Source organism: Cupressus sempervirens, chromosome 11 (genome assembly GCF_028749045.1).
Source record: "Cupressus sempervirens isolate cs-2001-9-10 chromosome 11, ASM2874904v1, whole genome shotgun sequence".
NCBI lineage: Eukaryota > Viridiplantae > Streptophyta > Pinopsida > Cupressales > Cupressaceae > Cupressus > Cupressus sempervirens.
The window spans coordinates 646,608,932-646,629,696 of record NC_143128.1 but is presented as its reverse complement, the minus strand read 5'-3'; the positions used below and the strand labels follow the sequence as shown (position 1 = coordinate 646,629,696).

The 20,765-nt window shown below is 37.5% G+C and overlaps 1 protein-coding gene across 1 annotated transcript in view; it reads right to left on the bottom strand.

The window, feature by feature from the left end:
- Nucleotides 1-6,402: 6,402 nt before the first annotated feature.
- The window catches only part of LOC149531421 (IAA-amino acid hydrolase ILR1-like 3), a 45,024-nt gene continuing 30,661 nt past the window's right edge, over nt 6,403-20,765 (bottom strand). The window contains exons 4-5 of the mRNA XM_089811363.1: nt 7,016-7,144; nt 6,403-6,874 (exon numbers count right to left, since the gene is read on the bottom strand). Of these exons, the coding sequence (XP_089667489.1) occupies nt 6,494-6,874; nt 7,016-7,144 (510 nt within the window). The 3' untranslated portion in view covers nt 6,403-6,493. The remainder of the gene's footprint in view (nt 6,875-7,015; nt 7,145-20,765) is intronic.

Below are 20,765 nucleotides of genomic sequence, written 5' to 3'. Positions count from 1 at the left end.
TGATCTCAAGCATTCTAGATTCTTCCATGTTTCCTTCTCAACTCTAGCCAAATATCCAATTGAACTTTTGAAAAGCATCAGATTTATCTTTAAGAACAATATAGACTACTTCTTCATTATCATCACTATCAAAATCTTTAGCAATGTAACAAGATTTCTTACCTTTGTCTTTGTAGTTCTTGTAATTCTTGAAGTCTTTCTTGCCTTTGAACCTGTTATTTCTTCTCTCATCTTTGTCTTCTTTGTTTGGACATCTTGTAGCAATATGACCAACTTTTCACATTTCAAACAAATCAATGGATTTTTTCCTCTAGATTTACCTTTCCCTTTTGATACTCTTTTTGCAAGCAGGGCTTCAATGACTTCAAGGTCTTCATTTGTATCATGTTCTTCTTTATTATCAACCTGTTTTCCTTTTGAGTTTCCTCCTTTTCTACCAAGAGTTAGTTTGGCTTTGAATGTAGATTCAAAATTGCTAGGATTAGGAGCATAGTTATCAAAGTTATCCAATTCAAAAGCAGTGAATCTTCCCACAAGTGCATCCAAGGTTAAATCATTTTTTGGATTGCATCTCATCTCTTGAATTGTTGAAATTCTAATTGCATAAATAGGAAGAAGAGTTCTTAGTACCTTGTTGACCATTGTTTCATCAATTATTGATGATTGCACTCACACTTTCTTTGATTCTTTCACTGTATTGGACAATGTTTTCACCTTTTTTCATTTTTATTTGATCAAACTTGCCACTTAAACTTTATGCCTTAGCTCTGTGCACATTTTTATCACCTCCACAGACTTTCTATAATTTTTCTCACATTTCAAATGTAGTAGGACAATCTTTAACCTCATCAAATTCAGAATAGTTGAGAGAGGAAGCTATATCAATCATCATTATATTGTGATCTTTTGCCTCTTTCATGTGTTCCACAATCATAGGCTTAGGTGATGGCACATATATGTTTTCCAAGTAGAACAAACTAGTATCTCCAATGCTTGCTAGATGTAGCTTCATGAATATCTGCCATGCTGAAAAATTTTCTCTGTTAAGCTTGGGAATCTCCCTTATGTATGGCATCTTGATCTTTAACTTAGGTCCTTGAAACATTCCTTGTAAGCACCAAATCTATGATACCAATTGTTGGAAATGAAGATAGTAATTGAGAGGGGAGGGGTGAATCACTTACCACAAAAATAGTTCCATGTCCCTAGATGTCAAAAAAAACTTTTAATTGATATCCAACTCAGTTCAAACTAAGTACTTGTTGTAACTCAGTTAACAAAGCAGTCTTATGAATATTAATCTAATTTAACCTTTAGCAACTTGGTTGCATAAACATAGAGCATAAAGCAAATAACATGAACACAGATGACACCAAGATTTAACGTGGAAACCCAATTTGGGAAAACCACCATGCAACTAGTTACAATATTTTTCACTTTTCTGAAGTGAGCTATAATAGGAGCCAACCTTGTTAAAGGTTACAATACATGTTGTTAAGTATGACCATGTTAGAGGATTTAGATCACCCTGTTAGGAGTGGCCTAGTTAGAGGTCTTCAAACACTTCAATCTTGATATGTCACCTTGCTAGAGGATTTACAATCTGGCTGTTAAGTCAACTTTGTTAAGAGATTTATTCACTGTTATGATGGTTAGATAAGATAAGATAAATTTATTAATGTCCAACGGGAGACTGACAAGGGTCTATGGGACTGAAAACTTACAGAGCAAGAAGCAAAGAACCAGCAGACCACCAAACAGTGGTCGGGAAAGTAAACAAAAGAGAAAGAGAACATGATAAGAGACGCTAAGAAGCAACGAGCGAGAACTGCCTTGATAAGGAGTAGGGATCCAAGCTCAAAGAGAGAGAGAGAGAGAGAGAGAGAGAGAGAGAGAGAGAGAGAGAGAGAGAGAGAGAGAGAGAGAGAGAGGAATGGCAAAAGGTGTTGCCACCAAAGAAATGCTTGTAGTGTTTAGGACCTACTTCGATCTTGACTCCCAACTAGCAGGGAAAGTGTCTCGAATCACAACCTTAAGGTTTCTGATCACTGCCCATTTACCCTCTTGTCTGGGAACCACAACAAGAGCCCGAGCCTCCTTAAGTTCTGCCACCTGTGATCTAGTGAGATCCTCATCAAGATAAATCTTGATGGGGAGAGAGAAGAGCTTCCTCTTTGCCCTAAGAGTCCGAAGGCTATCAACAAGTGAACAAAATCAAATAAAGAGGGTATTGCCATGCCCAACCCAGGCACAATCTAGTGAGATGTTAGTGATATCCAGTTGTTCTTTAAGGAAGGAGTAGCATGCTACAAGAGGCTTGGGGCAAGGAAGAGGGAGACCATGAACCCTCAAGTTTAACTCACGAGCACGCCTGACCCTTTCATCTGTTAAATTAGTCTGGACTAGCTTCTCTACGCCAGAGAGAGTAGCAAAAGGAGGGGAGGAAATGGGGTTGCTGCAAATAGATGCCCATGAGTTCAATTGTTGTTCTGTACGGAGCATTTTTTTTTATTGAGTTCCTCTTGCTTCAACTTCAAATCCTGGATATCTATCATTTGCATTGTGGTGAGCTGGATTGTTTCTTGAATTTTATCGAGGTTAGTGGTGGGGTTCTGTTGTAGGCAGCAATCAAGTTCTTCCTTCAAATCCATTCACATATCAGTGAGAGAGTTGTCTACGTGCTGCTTCAAATCATTAACTGTCCCGATTAGGGCTAACAAGGAATCACGAAGAATGTAAATCTCAACTTCGGCCTCTTTTAACTGGTTATAGAGCTTAAGAGAGAGCAAGGATGCCACAACAACAATGTCCTTTAGGCTTGCATTGTCAGTCTCTATTTTTGTCATGTGGTCAAGTAGTTGTTGGATTGTGATTGGTTCGGATTGGGGGTTCAACAAACCTAGGTCTGACATTCTGTCAAACAATTTGAACCCAAAGCTTAACCTTCTACATGTAACCTACTTAACAGCCAATACCAAAACCCACACCCACCAAGCGTACAATCTCTACCGAAACTTGAACTTGATCTGTACCAACACTGGTATGTCACAAGCAAATTTGTGTTGCTATCTCGTGAAGCAAGGCTACTGTAGAAGCACACACCTCTCTCCCACAAACACGACAACACCATAGTTCGCAGCCCTGCACAGAATGACCTTCGGAACCTTCACACCCTTCTCTGAACACGTAGAACGGATCTAAAGGCAACCACAAAAAATAGATCTCAACGTACTTCGGCCACAAGGGTAACACCAAATCTGTTATCAATGACCTTCGGCAAAAAAAACACCAAATCAAAACAACTCTTTCCTTCAAACACGACAACACAACAGTTCATGGCCTTGCACATGAATGATGACTCTAGAGGAGGTTAGATCCACGGTAGGCACAATGCAACTAGGGCATCACGACGACATTAGGAACAATTATCCTTCCATATGACCATGAACAGCTGGATTACGACTAGGGCACGAGACGACATTGGATCACTAGATAGAAGCCCTATCTGAATAGCTACAAGATTCAGTGATGGCATTGCAAACTACACTGGAACATAGCTTTGGCATCGGCTCTGGATCACTGCAGCTCAAAGATCACACATTCTTTGTTCACGGCTCTGCTCTTGACTAGGGCATTGCACCATGCTTAGAGGCTAGGGCATCAACTCATGACATTGACACAACATCGCACTAGGGGCATCGCATGAAGAGCACGAGGCACGAGGCTCTGGATCACTGCGGCTCAGAGAAGCCAACCTCAGTTTGACTTGATTTATGAAGTAACTTCTTTTGTAGATTCATATCTTTGTTCTGGCTTGACCTCTAGATCCTTACTTATTAGAATGTTTTTTGCAAGTTATCTTATACACTTTCCTGCTCTGCCTTTTCCTTCGATCACATATCCATCTTGTTCCACATTTTTCTCTTTTTCACAATTTTCACTATACTTCTTGAACTTTCTTATATATCATAAGCTTTGTTAAGTTGGCTTGAATATCCTTTCAAATAACCATTCAACATCCAAATAGTCAGCCTCAATTAATTAATTAATAGACAAATGAATTATGTTAGCACTCGGTCAATACTAAGATTGATCACTCAGTTAGCACTGGAAGTCCTTTGATGCCCAACCACTCGATTAATACTGGAAGTTGGATATCCTTCATTGTCTGATTGCTCAGTTAATATTGAATACCTTCCATTGCCCAACTACTCGGTTAACACTGAATATGCTTGATTAATACTGATATCCTTCATGTTCTTTTTTGCTCGACCACTCAGTTAATATTAACATTTGTGTAACATAAATGACAACATACAATTGAAGAATTGTTTCCAACAATATCATCATATTCATAATTACCTTCTTGCCACATAACACATCATGTAACCCTATAAAACATTTATCCACAAACCCTACCATTTCATTATCTTTGGCAACATCTTATATTCTAGAGGCTATGATCATTTATCCATAAACCCTCCCATTTCACTATCTTTCACAACATCTTATATTCTAGAGGTTATGATCCTTTATCCACAAACCCTCCCATTTCACTATCTTTGGCAACATCTTATATTCTAGAGGCTATGACAGAAACTTATTATACTTTTAAGCTTAGACAAGACAACCTTGGCAATTAGAGAAGTAAATGGTGGGTATTTTGGGGTGCATTATAGTGGCATGATATTAGCAAAACAACTCAAGAAAATAACATTATTTCTCAACCATGGAAAATGATTCTTATATGTATGTTTGCAAATGTGTACTTAGCTCGGTTGGCTAAATCTTCCCCGTTGCAGGGGTTGGTCACGAGTTCTAATCTCCCCCGTCCCCATGGTACTGGTGGGCGTGTCACGCCAGTGCTACCGGTCACGTTAAAAAGTTTACCCGGCGTATATAGCGAAAAAGAAAGCAAATGTGTACTTCTTTTTAGAAACATAGGAGTCTCAATCATACTCCTCAAAATTTGTAAACCATTACAATTCCATGGCCCTTCTAGATGTGGGGGGTATCTTAGTGATAAGACAAATCCTCCTTCCTCAAATGGCAATAAACGCAACCACACCACCACTAAATAAATTTGACTAACCATTCCTCTCATTTACATAACTAGTACCCAAAATTTGAAATTCATCTTAGCTCACATTATTTGTCATTACGGTAACCTCTCTACCATCATTATTGATAAAAAAAATTCCTTCAAAAATCAAAAGTCAAGCCCTTTGCAATGAATTATACACTCAACATAGATCGTCCACTCTTATCACCTCCAAGGTAACAACCAAATTGAAGCAACTAATGGAGAAAAAACTATGATCAAAACCATAAAATAGATTTTTAACAGTGTAAGCTAAGATAAACAAATTCGAATCTATCATATATTATGATTATCGAATCCATATTTGCACCTAAAGAAGAATATCATTATTCCTTCGTTTTTCCTATTTCCCCTTGTAATGAATAATAGTTTCTTAACTTTAGCATTACTAAATAAAATATTGAATTATTGAATTGATGAAACAATATTATATAAGAATTTGACAATGCTATTAATGCATTAAAGATCTGTTTTTTCACATTAAATAGCTAATAAATTTTATATATATATATATATATATATATATATATATATATATATATATATATATATATATATATATATATATATATAGCTTGCTTGGATATTACTTAAAGCAAGTTATTCTTTGCTAGATAGCTATTAAACATTAATGATTTCTCTGTTGTTGAAGTCAAAGCCAATAAGTTACCATCTATACTTCTAGTTGTTAAATCAGCATCTTTTTATTAAATTAACTCCACTCCTCTTGAACACTTTTTATTATGATTTGCACGTCTAAGTGGCTTAAATTTGAATTTTTTTTTTTAGTTTCTTCTTGAGCATTTATCTATTTATAACTGTTTTGTTTAATTTTCCAATTTTTAAACTGGAATTATTAAAACACTTATGCTTGAATGATCTAGAGCTCAGAGTTGAGCATAGCCTATTTCAAACATACCGATTTCATCATTTGCTCCAAGCAAAGTCATATAAAAGTGAGTGAGCAGAATTGATCTGGTGATCCTTTGGGAGCTATGGTTTTCATTTGCACCTTCAGGCAGTTTGTCGAACTCAAAATTTCTGCAAATAATGAACAGAATATGCACATTTGTTTGGATATTTCAAACTTGCAAATTTGATAGTGTGAACTAACAATCAAGTTCTAGAATCATCAAGAAAGACGAAACTAGTCACTTCAATTTTTCTTCTCATTGTGTAATTTAATTTTAAAATTTCATAGAAAACCTAATTTTGCAGTCTCTGCCATGAGCCATTTAATCACAACTTAGAGTTCTTGAAAGACAATGCTAAGTAATCCAGAAATTTTAATGACACAAATCTCTTGAACGACAAAACTAAATAAATCCAGATTTTTTGATGATACAAAACCAAGGAAATATTGGCTTGTCTTTTTATCACGTCCATGACAATTCAGACATTTCTTTCTTCATCATGCTGCTTCAAGTACGTTTCTACGAGTGCAGCATATAGGGCTGCTCCTAAGGGAAGTACATCTTCATCCAAAAGGAAAAATGGAGAATGAGGTGAATGGATAGAGCCAATCTCTTCATTTCTGATGCCAATGGAAAGCATTGCACCTGGTATAATCTGTTGATAGAAAGAAAAATCTTCGCCCGCCATCATCTGATTAGCAAGCTTCACATTTTCTGGACCAAATAAAGTTTCTCCAACAGCTATGATATGATTGTGCAATGCTTCATCATTTACTGTAGCTGGATAAATTGGATAGTATTCCTCGAAAAACTCCAAAGATGCATTGCATCTATGGACAGAGGCTTGAATTTTGATAATCTACACATTTCACATTATGAAGATCTTATTGCCATGTCTGCAGTCAGTTCTTATCATAAACCAAATTTTATAACATGAATTGCAAGTGATAACTAACAAGAGCTTCAGAAGCATAAATTGGGGATTAGAAAATAAACTTACTTCTGTAACCCTTTTCTTTAGATAAAGGATCCCTTCACTTGTCAAGCTTTGCAGGGTGCCTCCGAATTTGACTTGGCTTGGAATAACATTGTGTGCATCCCCACCTTCAATAAATCCTATTGAGACCACCTTCATTGTAAGAAACAAATTGTATCTGTAAGATTGCTCCTTCTGAAACTGTGATGATGAGTTCTCTTTCTCCCAAGAACATATTATCCCATTTTAGATGCACTTTCTTCTTTCCAAGTAGGCTTCATTTTTGTGGATGTTATAAAAGCAGTCATCAAATTTGAAATTTTCCCAATTCAACTGTAACTAAGTTGAGCTGTTTTACAATCGTTTGCATGAAAGTATTCCCTATACATGGTAGGCATCAAGTAGCTAGTATTTTAACTCTCACAGAAAACCTTTCAGCCTAAGAGGTGTAGAATCTACTGGAAACTTTTACTAAAAATGTGTGCTATGTGTTTAACATCTTTTGTGGAATTCATATCCATCTGTCGAGAACTTTTTATAGATATTTTTTGTACAATAAATAGTAGGCCAAAATAAGAACAAACAAGTTAAGAATATTCCAGCAAGATAATTTAATTTGCAAAATTGGCTATGGCAGTTGCCTGAATTTTTATGCTCTTCTATCAGGCATAAAGAAACAATATATGGTCTAATATAAACATCATAAAAATCTATTGATAAGAATAATATCATAATTATATCAGTTATATAAATCCAAACAATGGATCTTTGTCCCAAGATAGGGTAGGGGTCATTGCTCCATAAGCTTTCGTGATACGGATTTGGACTTATAATTTATAAACTTTGAGGGAATCAATTGTTGGTTTCTTGGCAACTTGGATAACACCTACCCCTTTCATTGAGTTGAAACAACAATAAGGTTGGATATGAGTGTTAAAGATAACTTAAATCTAATGCGATGATAAACCTATCATGGGCATTACAACCCAAACCTTAATTGAGGACTCCAGGATAAATTAAGGTCCCAACAGGTGACATTACAGAGCTCCCAAGTATTGAGGAAGACATGGTTGAGTAACATTGGGATTAAACCAGTCACTTGTATCAACAGCAAAATACCTACACTTTGCAAGTGATCACGTGTTGGATTGTCCCCATTGTGGAGTATGAACGCAAGCCCGCCCTTCTAAGTGATGGATGTAGGCTCAAGCTTTGTGGTGTTGGAAGATGTAAGTTAGAACACCAGGAACAATAAAATTAGAACAATGTGGCTCAAACAACACTAGGAGGAACTTTTAATATGAATGTAGTGAGCCATAATAGGGTAACTGCAAAGCCTTGAAATTGTTTAGGAAAGGGACAGAAATGAGAGGTATGAGGTAGTGGAACTTTCTTAATGAAATTGAGGTTCTTCTTTCTCCAACTCAATTGAAACAAGTTGTGAAGTTAGTGGAGGCATGATGATATGACATACGAATTATTTCTAGATGTAGACTTGATAAGGTAAGACATCACTCCCTCCCTACAATTCAAGACAATCCACGAGAAGACTGAAGTTATGAGTGGCATAGCATATTCCAAGCCAAGAGAAAGTAAAATGAGTAAAAAGGGAAGGCGTCAGGCATCGATTTATGGTAGGTGTCAATGAACAACAAATTGGTGCAAGATTATTCGATCCATTGGGAACATTGTTTTTTTTGGTGATCAATGGTGTATGTTGATGATAAGCATTTAACTTGGTAATTATTGGAGACTGAAGGCCTTGATCTTCCAACAATGATGGAGTACGAGGCCAGGTGTACCCCTTGGAGGTGACCTAGCCCTTAGCAAATAACCACACAATGTAAAATGAACAATAACACAGAGATTAAGATCCAAATTAACACTTATTCTAATAATATCATCATAAGATTTGGATCCAACATGTCGGGATGTAAGGCCTTCTAGGTTATGGCCTTTACAAAGAAGAATACATCTCCATCCTCATATGCGAAGATCCAACTCCTACCTATCATCCGTCAAGATGCGCCTAGCTACTCCATACTCACAATTGATTCCTCTAGACATCTCAAGACTCTATATGTATACCTAGCAAGCCACAAGTCGACTTGACAAATTAAATTAAAGAAACACTTAGGACAGGCCCCAAGTTTACAATCATAACTAACTCAAAAGTGTTGGTTTTTTGGATTTGTTGCAAATGCACTAAGCACTGCCAGATTGGTATGTGTATTCCAAATGCAACATCATCTTAGATTTATATATAGAGAATAGGCCATGAATAGACATGTCCCTTCATAGGACATGCCTATTCATTAATCAACAAGGTCACCGGGAGACGAAGAGACTTGGAGGTCTCCAGTACTGGTACTAGTACCGGTATGACAATTTTCAAAAAAAGGAGACGGTGGTACTTGGAGATGGCAATTTTTTTTTAATAGTTTAAAGAGTCTAATACTAAATACAAAATAGTAATACTGCAAAACTAAAAGACCAAGTAAATAATAATAGTAATGTCACATTAATATAGAGTCAAAAATTTCAAAACTCACATAATCACATTACTGTATCTCATAGTCAGACTTGTTTTCCGAGTATTGCATATGATCATCATCATATCAGATTGATAATCATTGTTTGACACTAAATTGCCAATATGCAAACAAAGATGAACAAATTTAGTACAGTAAACAGAAACCACAAATCTATGTAGTACTAGTATGTTGATGGTACTATCATCTACTGCACAAGCTTTTGATCATCCATGTCAAGCTCTTCAACTATCATGCTCTCAAAATCAATTTAATTGTCATTGGTCTTAATTTTTGCATTAAAACAAATTAAAATAAGGGCTAAAATACATAAATTAATTAGATATTATATTTTACATTTATTTTTTATCAAGAGACTTCAGAGAGAATTCACTTTTTGGATTAGGAGAGTGGGAGACTTCAGGAGACTTCGTTATGAAGTCTCCAACCTTTTTTGAGGTCTTCGAGATGTGTCTCCAGGTAACTATGTTAATCATATATATATATATATATAAAACTTTCTCATATAACAATAACCTTATATCTCAAATATAAAGAACACACATATATATAAATTATATCTTATATATAATAGGTTTATTCAACTAAAGCTATCAAACATCAACACTCCCTCTTAGCTTAGAAGGATAGCCACATAAGAATAAATATTGCTGCAATGATATATTACAAATAACAATTTTAAGGATATCTCATTTGATATCTCAGAAGATTTCCACCATTTGATAACACATTCGATATCATGAGTATTGGTCTTCCAGAATATCAACACAAATATTCACCAAGTACTTAAAAAGTTTTGATATCACATCTAATATCAGAGTATTGGTCTTCTAGATTATCAATGATATTCTCTAAGTACTCACAATAAGGTTTGATATCACATCTGACATCAAGAGTATTGGCCACCCAGAATATCAATGATATTCACCAAACACTCAAAATAAGGTTTGATATCACATCTGATATCAAGAGTATTGGCCTCCCAGAATATCAATGATATTCACCAAATACTCTTTGAGTAATGGCCTTCCAGAATGTTGAGATGCAAGACATTCACCATATACTCAATTGGTTTGATCTAATACAAGTTGCTATAAGATCGTCACCTTACAGTAACTCCAGCGAATACAAGTGACATCATTTGGGAGTTGTCATTTCCTCATGATGTACATAGGGGGAAGGGCCATTAAAATCACATAGACACAAGCTATATTCATAAATCGCAATCCTCTTGACTGCTATAATTTATTGATCACTAGAGAATCCATCTCAACATGGTTTACTACCTCTAAATCAATAAGACTGAGATCACCAAAGGTTGATTGAATCACATCATTTGTCAGCTCTCTCTCTTTCAAAGTTTCCTCTAATGAAATGTCGAGCTCCCTTTGAACATCAGATTGCTACAATTTATTGATCACTAGAGAATCCATGTCAACATGGTTTACTACCTCTGAATCAATAAGACTGAGATCACCGAAGGTTGATTGAATCACATCATTTGTCAGCTCTCTCTCTTTCAAGGTTTCCTCTAATGAAATGTCGAGCTCCCTTTGAACATCAATCTTGTGAACTTCTTATCCAATCTTGCCTTTAACAAAGTCTCAGACTTCCTTTGAATCTCAATCTCCCTCAAAGTTTGATATGAATCTTCCTTTTCCTACAAAAACATTGTCAAGACAAAGGAGACGATCTAGGAAAATTCTTTATTACATTTGCAGTTGGCTTTAATACCATGTTCGTTGTTTGGGATTTGCTACAAATGTACTAAGCACTGCCGGATTGGTATGTCTACTCATTAATTAGGTCTGAAAAGTCAACATGTCCCTTCATTTAAATAGAGAATAGGACATAAATAGACATGTCCCTTCATAGGACATGTCTATTCATGGCCTATTCTCTATTTAAATGAAGAGACATGTTGTCTATTCATTAATCAGATAATTAATATAGTAACAAATTTAATCATATATATATATATATGATTAATCTTTCTCATATAACAATAACCTTATATCTCAAATATAAAGAACACACACATATAAATTATATCTTATATATAATAGATTTATTCAACTAAAGCTATCAAACATCAACAATAAGATAAAATAACATTATGTGGCCCTAGCCATAGGCCCACACACCATCCAACAATTCAGATCTAAGATCGCATAAGCTAACTCCCACGGATCGAAGCTCACAGAAATAATCTTCAAAGTCTGCCTAGGAAATAAAGAACATGTTACCAACAACCACCAAAAGAGCACTAACTCCAATACGATCAATCCAAACATTATGCAAACATAAGACAAGATTCATAGAGATGCCTTGAACATAACTCTAAGCTCACGAAACATAGGGTCTACAATATCCAAGCTTGATGCTCCTACATTAGACTCCTACGGTAAATAGAAAAGTGTGTCCCACATTTTGATGCCAAAAGATATACTCAAACTCAACTTCATCTTCACCAAAGGCTTCCAATCCATTAAGGACAAGAGAACAAATCTAAAAATCCAACATCTTTGATTCATCCATTCAAATATCAAAATCATATGAATCTCAGCAACCCAATCATCATGCTTACTCCTAGGAACAAATTGAACAACAATCTCTGCAACTAATCACAAGCAGCCATAGTAGCATCGTCAAACATGAAATCCATGTCAACAACATCATGAATATGAAAACCCGAATCCAAAACAATAGTAACATGTAAACCCTCAACCATATCAGCAATAAGTGAATCCATATCAACAAAATGTAAATCTAACTCCACATCCGTAGCAACATCATTATAGATCTCATTGTCCACCATAAGATGCTCTGCAATATCCATGTCAGAGCTGTCCATCTGCTCATGAAAACCAAAAGATACCTCATCATCTTCAGCGAAGTCATCCTTTACCTCTTCCTGGTCAACAAAGTGTCTTCTTCTCTAAACAATCCTTCTAACTCGCTAGACAACTCTCTTTCGCATCGGTAGATGCCAACTCAAACAAGACTTCATCATCTCTTCAATCCTCTCATTGAATTTAGCCCAAAATTGATCCAACTAATCCATCATGCTCCTCTCAAAGTGCAAATGCCTCAAATCGAAGATCTAATTGCAAGACTCCAGCTGCCTCCCACTCGACAATCTACTTTCCATCTTCGCAACTTGCCTTAATTCGGCGATATGTTCACTCAAGGAAAACTCCATCTCTCACATCAAGGTTTTACAACCAAAATGATCCATCTACAAGTCCTCTACAATTGCAAGCCAGAACCACAATCTGCCACCTCACAACAAAGATATTCAGGGCTCCACAGACAATCAATCCACCATACAACTAGCACAAGACCAAAATCTGCACTGATAAGTCCTACCAGATCAAACCTGCTCTAATTCCATTTGATGCAGTACAAGGTCGGGTGTACCCCCCTTAGAGATGACCTAGCCCCTAGCAAATAACCACACAACAAAAAATGAACAATAACACAAAGACTTAACTCTAAAACAATAGTTATTCTCACAGTATAATCATAAGATTTACATCCAACATGCAGGCCTGTAAGGCCTTCCTGGTTACAATCATTATAAAGAAGAATACAACTCAATCCTCATATGATCCAACTAGTAGCTATCATCCCTCAAGATGCTCCTAGCTACTCCAAGCTCACAACTGATTCCTCTAGACATCTCAATACTCTATAATTATATAGTATACCTAGCAAGCCACAAGTTGGTGTGACAGATTAAATTAAATAAACACTTAGCAGAGGCCCCAAGTTTGCAATCATAACTAACTAATAAGACAAAATAACATTATGCAGCCTTAGCCATAGGCCCACACAACATCCAAGGATCCAGATCTAAGATCACATAAGCTAACTCCCAGGGATCGAAGCTTGTGGAAACAATCTCCAAAGTTTGCCTAGGAAATAAAGAACACATTACTAGCAGCCACCAAAAGAGCACTAACTCTAATACAATCAATCCAAATGTTATGCGAACATAAAACAAGGTCCATAGATATGCCTCGAACATAACTGTAAGCTCGCAGTAGGGTCCACAAAATCCAAGCTCGATGTTCTTGCATCAAACAACATAGTAACTTTGGTCTTTTTCTACAGAGGCATTCACTTCAAGTGCTAGAGATATTATATTGGTTGTTGTTCTAGAGATGTTTTTGTCTGTGGTTAGAAGATGACACCATAGATATTGGGTCTTGTTGTTGAGTAAGACACAAGTCACATTTTTTAATGAGTTCCAACTGCTAGAGTTGAATTGTATAAAGTTGTTTGCTGGTTTTTCTTGCAAATGAATAAGGAGATTGGTGGACCATCTAATCATTCAAGTCTTCCTCCCTAGGGGTGTTGGCCATTATTGAGAAATATTGAATAATTAAGACATAGTTATTAGAAGCACAACTGGACATTGGTATGTTTCAAAGTGTTCAACTATAGAAAGATTGGTTGCAACACTAATGTTTCCTTTGACTACAAGAGTGCTTCCAGGATAGACCAAAAAGCATAAGGGATTGTGATCAATGAAGGAAGAATTTGGTAAGTGCTACTATAAGACTGAGTTGGTAGCTAAAGATGTTTCTTCAAAAGAGGGAGTTTGAAAATCCATAGAGACAACCTTGGACAAAGGTTAAAAGGTTGATGCAAGAACTTGAGCGTCAATGGGAGCAGCTAAAGGATCTGCTTAAGATGACATTCAAGGATCTTGGTCATATTGATTCAAAGGGAGTAGACCATGTCGAGATGGTTTCTCTAGTGATCCAAAGATTGTACCATTTAGAGAACTAGGATTCATGGGGTTGGTTCCTATATATGTAGGCTAGAAGACAATTATATAGACACCCAGGTCATGATATTCATGGATGGATGGATACATGGTGAGCTTGGGATCTACCAAGATTGATGCAAACACCAACCTTGCATTTCATAACAAGTCAAAGCATGTTGAGATCAAATATCACATGGTGCAAAGGAATGCTATTCAGTTGAGGTACATTACAATTGATGAACAAATTGTCAATGTTCTCACCAAGCCCTTGCCAAACTAAAATTTGTACATTTCCGAGACAAGCTTGGAGCTATGGAGAATGAAGCCCTTGCTAATAGGGAGTCTGTGATGAGCCCTACTGGCTCTCAACTCAAACTCCAGTAAACTCTTAAGTCTTATTGTGTTATTTTAGTTTTTTAGAGAAAAGTTCATAGACAAAAGAGAAGGGGCGCAACATATAAAAGCTTATAAACTGAAATACAAAGCAATTTCCTACAAAATGGAAATGCAGAAGATGTTATTGTATTGAAACAATGAGATCATGAATGATAAACATACCAGAATGTTTCCAGTTTTTTAATTTAAAACAATAAGCCAACTCGCCTACCAAGAATGCTGAAAACTGACAGTAAAGGATGCTTGGCCTCTAGATTTAGGTTCTCTTGCCTCGAAACTAGATACAAGTCTGAAAATACTAGACACCAAGGGTGGAAGTCAAAAGGCAACCAAAAGGAAGGTGTTTCAACCAAACCCTTCACCTGCCTCTATAGAATGCACAATTCCCACTGTAAGTCGTACGACCAAGAAGAAGAACGAGTAATAACCTTGCTGGAAGCCACTGATCTGAAGAAGAAGGCGCCACAAGGAAGAAACCCCTTTCTTATTGCAATCAACAGTAAATCTTTATATAATACTCTGTCTAAATCATGTAGAACCTCTAAATGAAGCTCTCAACTGCATTGATTCAATTGATCTTTCACAATCTCAAAAGTGCTCAACATTGAAGAGGTATCATTCTCCAATGGACAAAAAAAATCGCAAAACCCTAACACAAGAGAAGCACAGGAAGAAGCCAAAGGCAAAGTCAAAATATTCAAAGATGAATTTGCCCAAAATGCCCATATATGCTCAAAAGGCATGACTTCCAAGAAAAATAAGCCACTTTTGATATTTAAATCTTTTAAATTATAATTTAAGTCACTTTCAATAGTTTTTGACTAAAATAAAGTGGGCGCACTTTATTAATTTAAGTGATTAAATATTAAATCACTTTTAGAGAATATTTAAGTGATCTAAAAAGTATAAAGTCAATTTGACTTTATAATAAAATATGAAGTTAATAACTTAAATCACTCAAATAGGCATAACTTCCACAAATCTTCATAGAATCCCATGCTGTCAGAAGTTATCGACTCCGGAACTGATAACGCCTGTTGTGAACCAATGTAGGGCTCTAAACATGAGAACGATCCAACTCTCCAAAAAATACCACTGACCCTCTAACCAATCCAGCTAGCTCACAAGGGTCCAATAAAAGGGCTAACACCCTATTCCTAAGAATTGACTAGAGCGGGGACATCACAGTCCGCCCTCCCCGAATTTGCTTGTCCACAAGCAAACTCAAAGCCGGATGTTGAAGTCACTCTTACAAGTAGCATCCTTTGCCAGTAGATCTTTCCAGTTTACCAAGTATTCCTTGATAACCCGCTTCCGAAGATGTCGCTCTCTGGAATCCAGAATGGCCGCAGGTATCAAAATCAATTTCCCCTCATCATCTAGGGGTGGTAAATCAATAGGAGTCACCTGTGGTCCCAATGCCTTTTTGAGGCGTGACACATGGAACATATTGTGAACATTATTGTCCACTGGAAGATCTAACTCATAAGCCACTTCACCGACATGTTTGACAACCCTAAACGGTCCATAGTATCGTGGCTTAAGTTTCTCGGCGCCCTTCTTACGAAGAGTGGACTGTCTATAAGGCTGGAGCGTCAAATACACCAAATCACTGATCTCAAAAGATCTCTCCACTCGCCTCTGATCAACATATTGTTTTTGTTAATTTTGAGCTTTCTGAATATTCTCCCTAAGTGCTCTCATAATGTCCTGATTCTTCTGCAACAAATCACTAGCACTGGGTACCCTACTGTCACTCAGCAATAAATCTAGAAAGCTCGGAGCATCATATCCATATAATGCTCCGTATGGTGTCATCTGATTACTCATGTGATGAGTGGTATTATAGCAATACTCACAAAGGTATAACCATTTCACCCATGCCTTCTGTTGTCTTGAACTGTAATTCCTCAAGTATCCCTCCACCCATTTGTTGACTATCTCTGTCTGCCCATCTGTCTGTGAGTGGTAGTTGGTGCTCGGAGTGAGTTTTGTCCTGCAAAGTTTGAATAACTCCTGCCAGAAGTTACTCAAAAACCTGCTATCCCTATCACTGACTATACTCCAAGGCAATCCATGCAATTTGAATACCTCACGGAAAAACAAGTCTGCCACCTGAGTAGTTGTGTGTGTAGTAGTGATTAAGAAGAAATGTGCATACTTCATCAATCGATCTACTACCACATAAATGTTGTCTTTCCCTTGAGCTTTCGGCAAGCCCATGATGAAGTCAATAGACAAGCATTCCCACATCCTCTCAGGAATAGGAAGCGGTTGAAGTGAAGTAAACTTGCAGGGTATGCATGTTCTTGCTTGTTCTGTTGACAAACAAGACATTCCCTAACATATTGAAGAACAAATGATTTGAGACCCTTCCAAGAGAATCTCTCCTGTACCTGCCTATAGGTCCTAAAGTAACCAAGATGTCCTGCCATTGGTGAATCATGGAATGATCTCAATACTGTGCCCCTCATCTTAGAACCTGGGACAAGAAATATCCTCCCTTTGTAAACAATAAGATCATCCACAAGTGAGTATCTGTCGTCCTATATTGTCCCATCCACTATGCTAGAAGCCCACGGATTCTTAGCATATTCTGTTACTGTCATGCGTCTCCAATCCTCTGTAATTAGTGAAATGGATCTCAAGTGAGGACGGCAAGATCAAGCATCAGCAACCCCATTATGAGTGCCCTTGACATAGGCGATGTCAAAATCATAGGACTGAAGTTTGCTGACCCATTTCTGTTGCCTTTCATTCAAATCTCGTTGTCCAAGAAAATGTTTCAGACTATTGTGATCGGTTTTAACACTGAATTTACTACTAATCAAGTATTGCTTGAATTTGGCCATGGCATCCATGATGGCTAACATTATTTCCTTATCATAAATACTAAAACTCCGTTCAAGACCTCTGAGCTTCCTGCTTTCAAAAGCTATAGGGTTTCGATCCTGCATGATAACTGCACCAATCCCCTCACCATTGGCATCACAATGTAACTCAAATGGCTTGGCGAAATCCGGCAAAGCCAATATTGGACAAGTAGTCATAAGAAGTTTAAACTTCTCAAAGCATGCCTGTGCAAGAGGTGTCCACACAAAGGCTCCCTTCTTAGTCAAATCAGTTAGCAGCGTAGCATGTCATGAGAATCCACTAACAAACCAACAATAGAAGGCACACAATCCTACAAACCCCTTAAGTTGTGTCAACGTCTCAGGTATAGGCCAATCGATGATAGCTCGATTTTGACTCCCTCTCTACTAGTAATGTGACCCAGATACAAAAGCACACTCGGACTCCTTGGCGTACAAGGACTCCCTGTCAAGTATACTCAATATCTCATCTAAGTGAACAATGTGTTCCTCCCATGATTTGTTGTAAACCAGGATGTCGTCGAAGAACAAAACAAATTTCCTCAAGAGAGGATGGAAAACCCTGTTCATAGTAGACTGAAATGTAGCTGGAACATTGGTTAAGCCGAATGGCATAACGAAGAAATCATAGTGTCCACAATGACACCTGAATGCGGTTTTCTCAATATCCTCCTCTCTGACCCTGATGTGATGGTAACCAGCCCTCAAATCAAATCTTCGAAAAATAGCAAGCTCCATGAAGCTCGTCTATCAACTCATCTATCCGTGGAATAGGATACTTGTTCTTAATAGTCTTCCTATTAAGCATCCTGTAGTCAATACACATCCTAAGTGTACCATCCTTTTTCTTCACCAAAACAATTGATGAAGCAAAGGTTGACTCACTCAACCTAATGTGCCCCATAGCTAAAAGTTCCTTAATGGTCTTCTCAATCTCATCTTTTAAATGTTTGGGGTACTGGTAAGGAATGATCATAATAGGTTTCGTGCCCTCATCCAGCTCAATAATGTGCTCAATACCTCTATTAGGAGGTCTACTTGGTGGAATAGCACTGAAAACCTTTGCATGTTTGATTCAGAGTTCCTGTACATCCGGATGGTAGGGAGAAGCTTGCTGCTCTAACTGTGAAGCCATTAACTTCCACTCAGCAGCCCATCCTACCATATCATGTCGAATCAAACGTTCCATTCTCCGGAGTGAAATTTCTTTTAGATTGCTGGCCTTGATGGCTTTAAGAACATGATTTGTGCCATCAATTTTGAATTTCATCTCCATATCACGCAAATTAAGTGTGAACTCTCCTATAGCATGAAGCCACTTCATGCCAAGAACTATATCCGTTCCTCCCATGTTCACAACATAAAAATCTGCCTTAAATACAAAATTGTTGAGTTTCAATGGTAAATCAGGAATCATCCTCTCACAGGTGAGAGTGTGACCATCAACAACCTTCACTCAAATGCCTTCAAACTGCTGAGTTTGAATTCCCCTTTTCTCCACTAACCGTAAATCAATAAAGTTGTGGGTTGCACCCGTGTCCAAAAGAGATATGACTCTTTGACTTGCTAGAATCCCACGGAGCCTGAAAGAACCTTCTCTCTGCATGCTGGACATATGAGATTCCTATAGCTCACTTTCTACTTCAATTTCTACCTCATTTCTGACTTTTCTTCATCTGTGTCATAAATAGCAGCTTGCTGATGAGAAAAATCAGTCAACATTTCTCCCTCATAAAACCATTCCATGTGCCTGTTTTGCCTTTTAGGCTTGAGGGGGCAGTCATGATTGAAGTCATATGGACCTTTACAGTAAAAACAGAGCTTCTTTCTACGTAGATCATTCATTGTGTCCCGATCTAATGGAGCTGCAAATCTTTTCTTTTGATCAGCATTATCAGCCTTCTTTGGATCAGATTTGTTCTCAATGTAGGAGGAAGAAGGTTTGGTGCCAAATTGCTTACGAGGTGTAGTGAGCTCCATATTGCAAGCTTTCCTCATAGTCTCCTGTAAGGTAGGTGGATCAAATACTTTTATCCAACCTTTCATGGGCTCATAAAGACCCTCAATAAACAATATGACCAGCCTTCTCTCTGAAATGCCCGTCACCATTACAAAGTCTTTGGAACTCTCTAATGTACGATTCCAAGCTACCCATTTGTTTTAATTGTGCTAGATTCCTAAAGAACAATTCAGGATCATGTTTATCAAACCTCTATACCAATCTATCAGTAAACTCCTAGTATGAGGTAATTTGGTCATGGTCAAGAGTAGCCATGCCATGAATCCACCAGTCATGTGCCATGCCATCAAGGTGTAGGGCTGCAAATCTAATAGCATCTTCCTCTGGCATAGGACGTAGTGTCAGGAATGTATCCAATTTACTCACCCAGGCACATGTTGTAACTCTACCACTGCCATCATAGTTCGCTAAGGTAAGCTTATTGGTAGCTTGTCGTAGATCATTATGTTTGTATCTAGACCCCCTGTCATTCCTGTTCCTGGTGTGTTCTCTTTTCTGACTCATAAAATGATCAAAGTTAAGATGATCCTTAACTCGTGGAGGCATTGCATCCCATTCATCATGCATAGCTAGGATGTTGTCAGCAAAGTTTCCTTCACCACCTTCTTCCACCTCCTCTTCCTCCTCAACGTCATTTCTAACAAAAGTAGGGTGTGTGGCTTTCTCAAAGGTGCATGCTAGAGCCATATACCTATGATGCTCTCCATGTATGCTACCTTCCTGATCTTGATCAATATTCGGCCTCCTTAGAATTGTCAAGTTTTGCACATTGGTGCTAAGTTGTTGAAGGATGTTTGCCACCTGTTCTTGACCAGCCACCATTCCCCTTAGTACTTCTCTAGTATCCCTGTCTTCGTCATTAAGACAAGCATCATCATTCCTTTCATCCATATTATCAAAATCAAAATCCTCTTCCTATTCGTACAATAAAGGTGCCTGAAAAGGTGCAAAAGTATTTCGCTGATTTCTGGGACCCCTACGTGTGTAGTGCCTGTCAAACCTGTTCTGGTGTGGCCACATAGAAATGTTTTTCCCACAAGCTGGCAGGATTCATAGGCTCTGAGACCATTGTGATGAGCCCTGTTGACTCTCAACTCAAACTCCAGTAAACTCTTAAGTCTTATTGTGTTATTTTAGTTTTTTAAAGAAAAGTTCA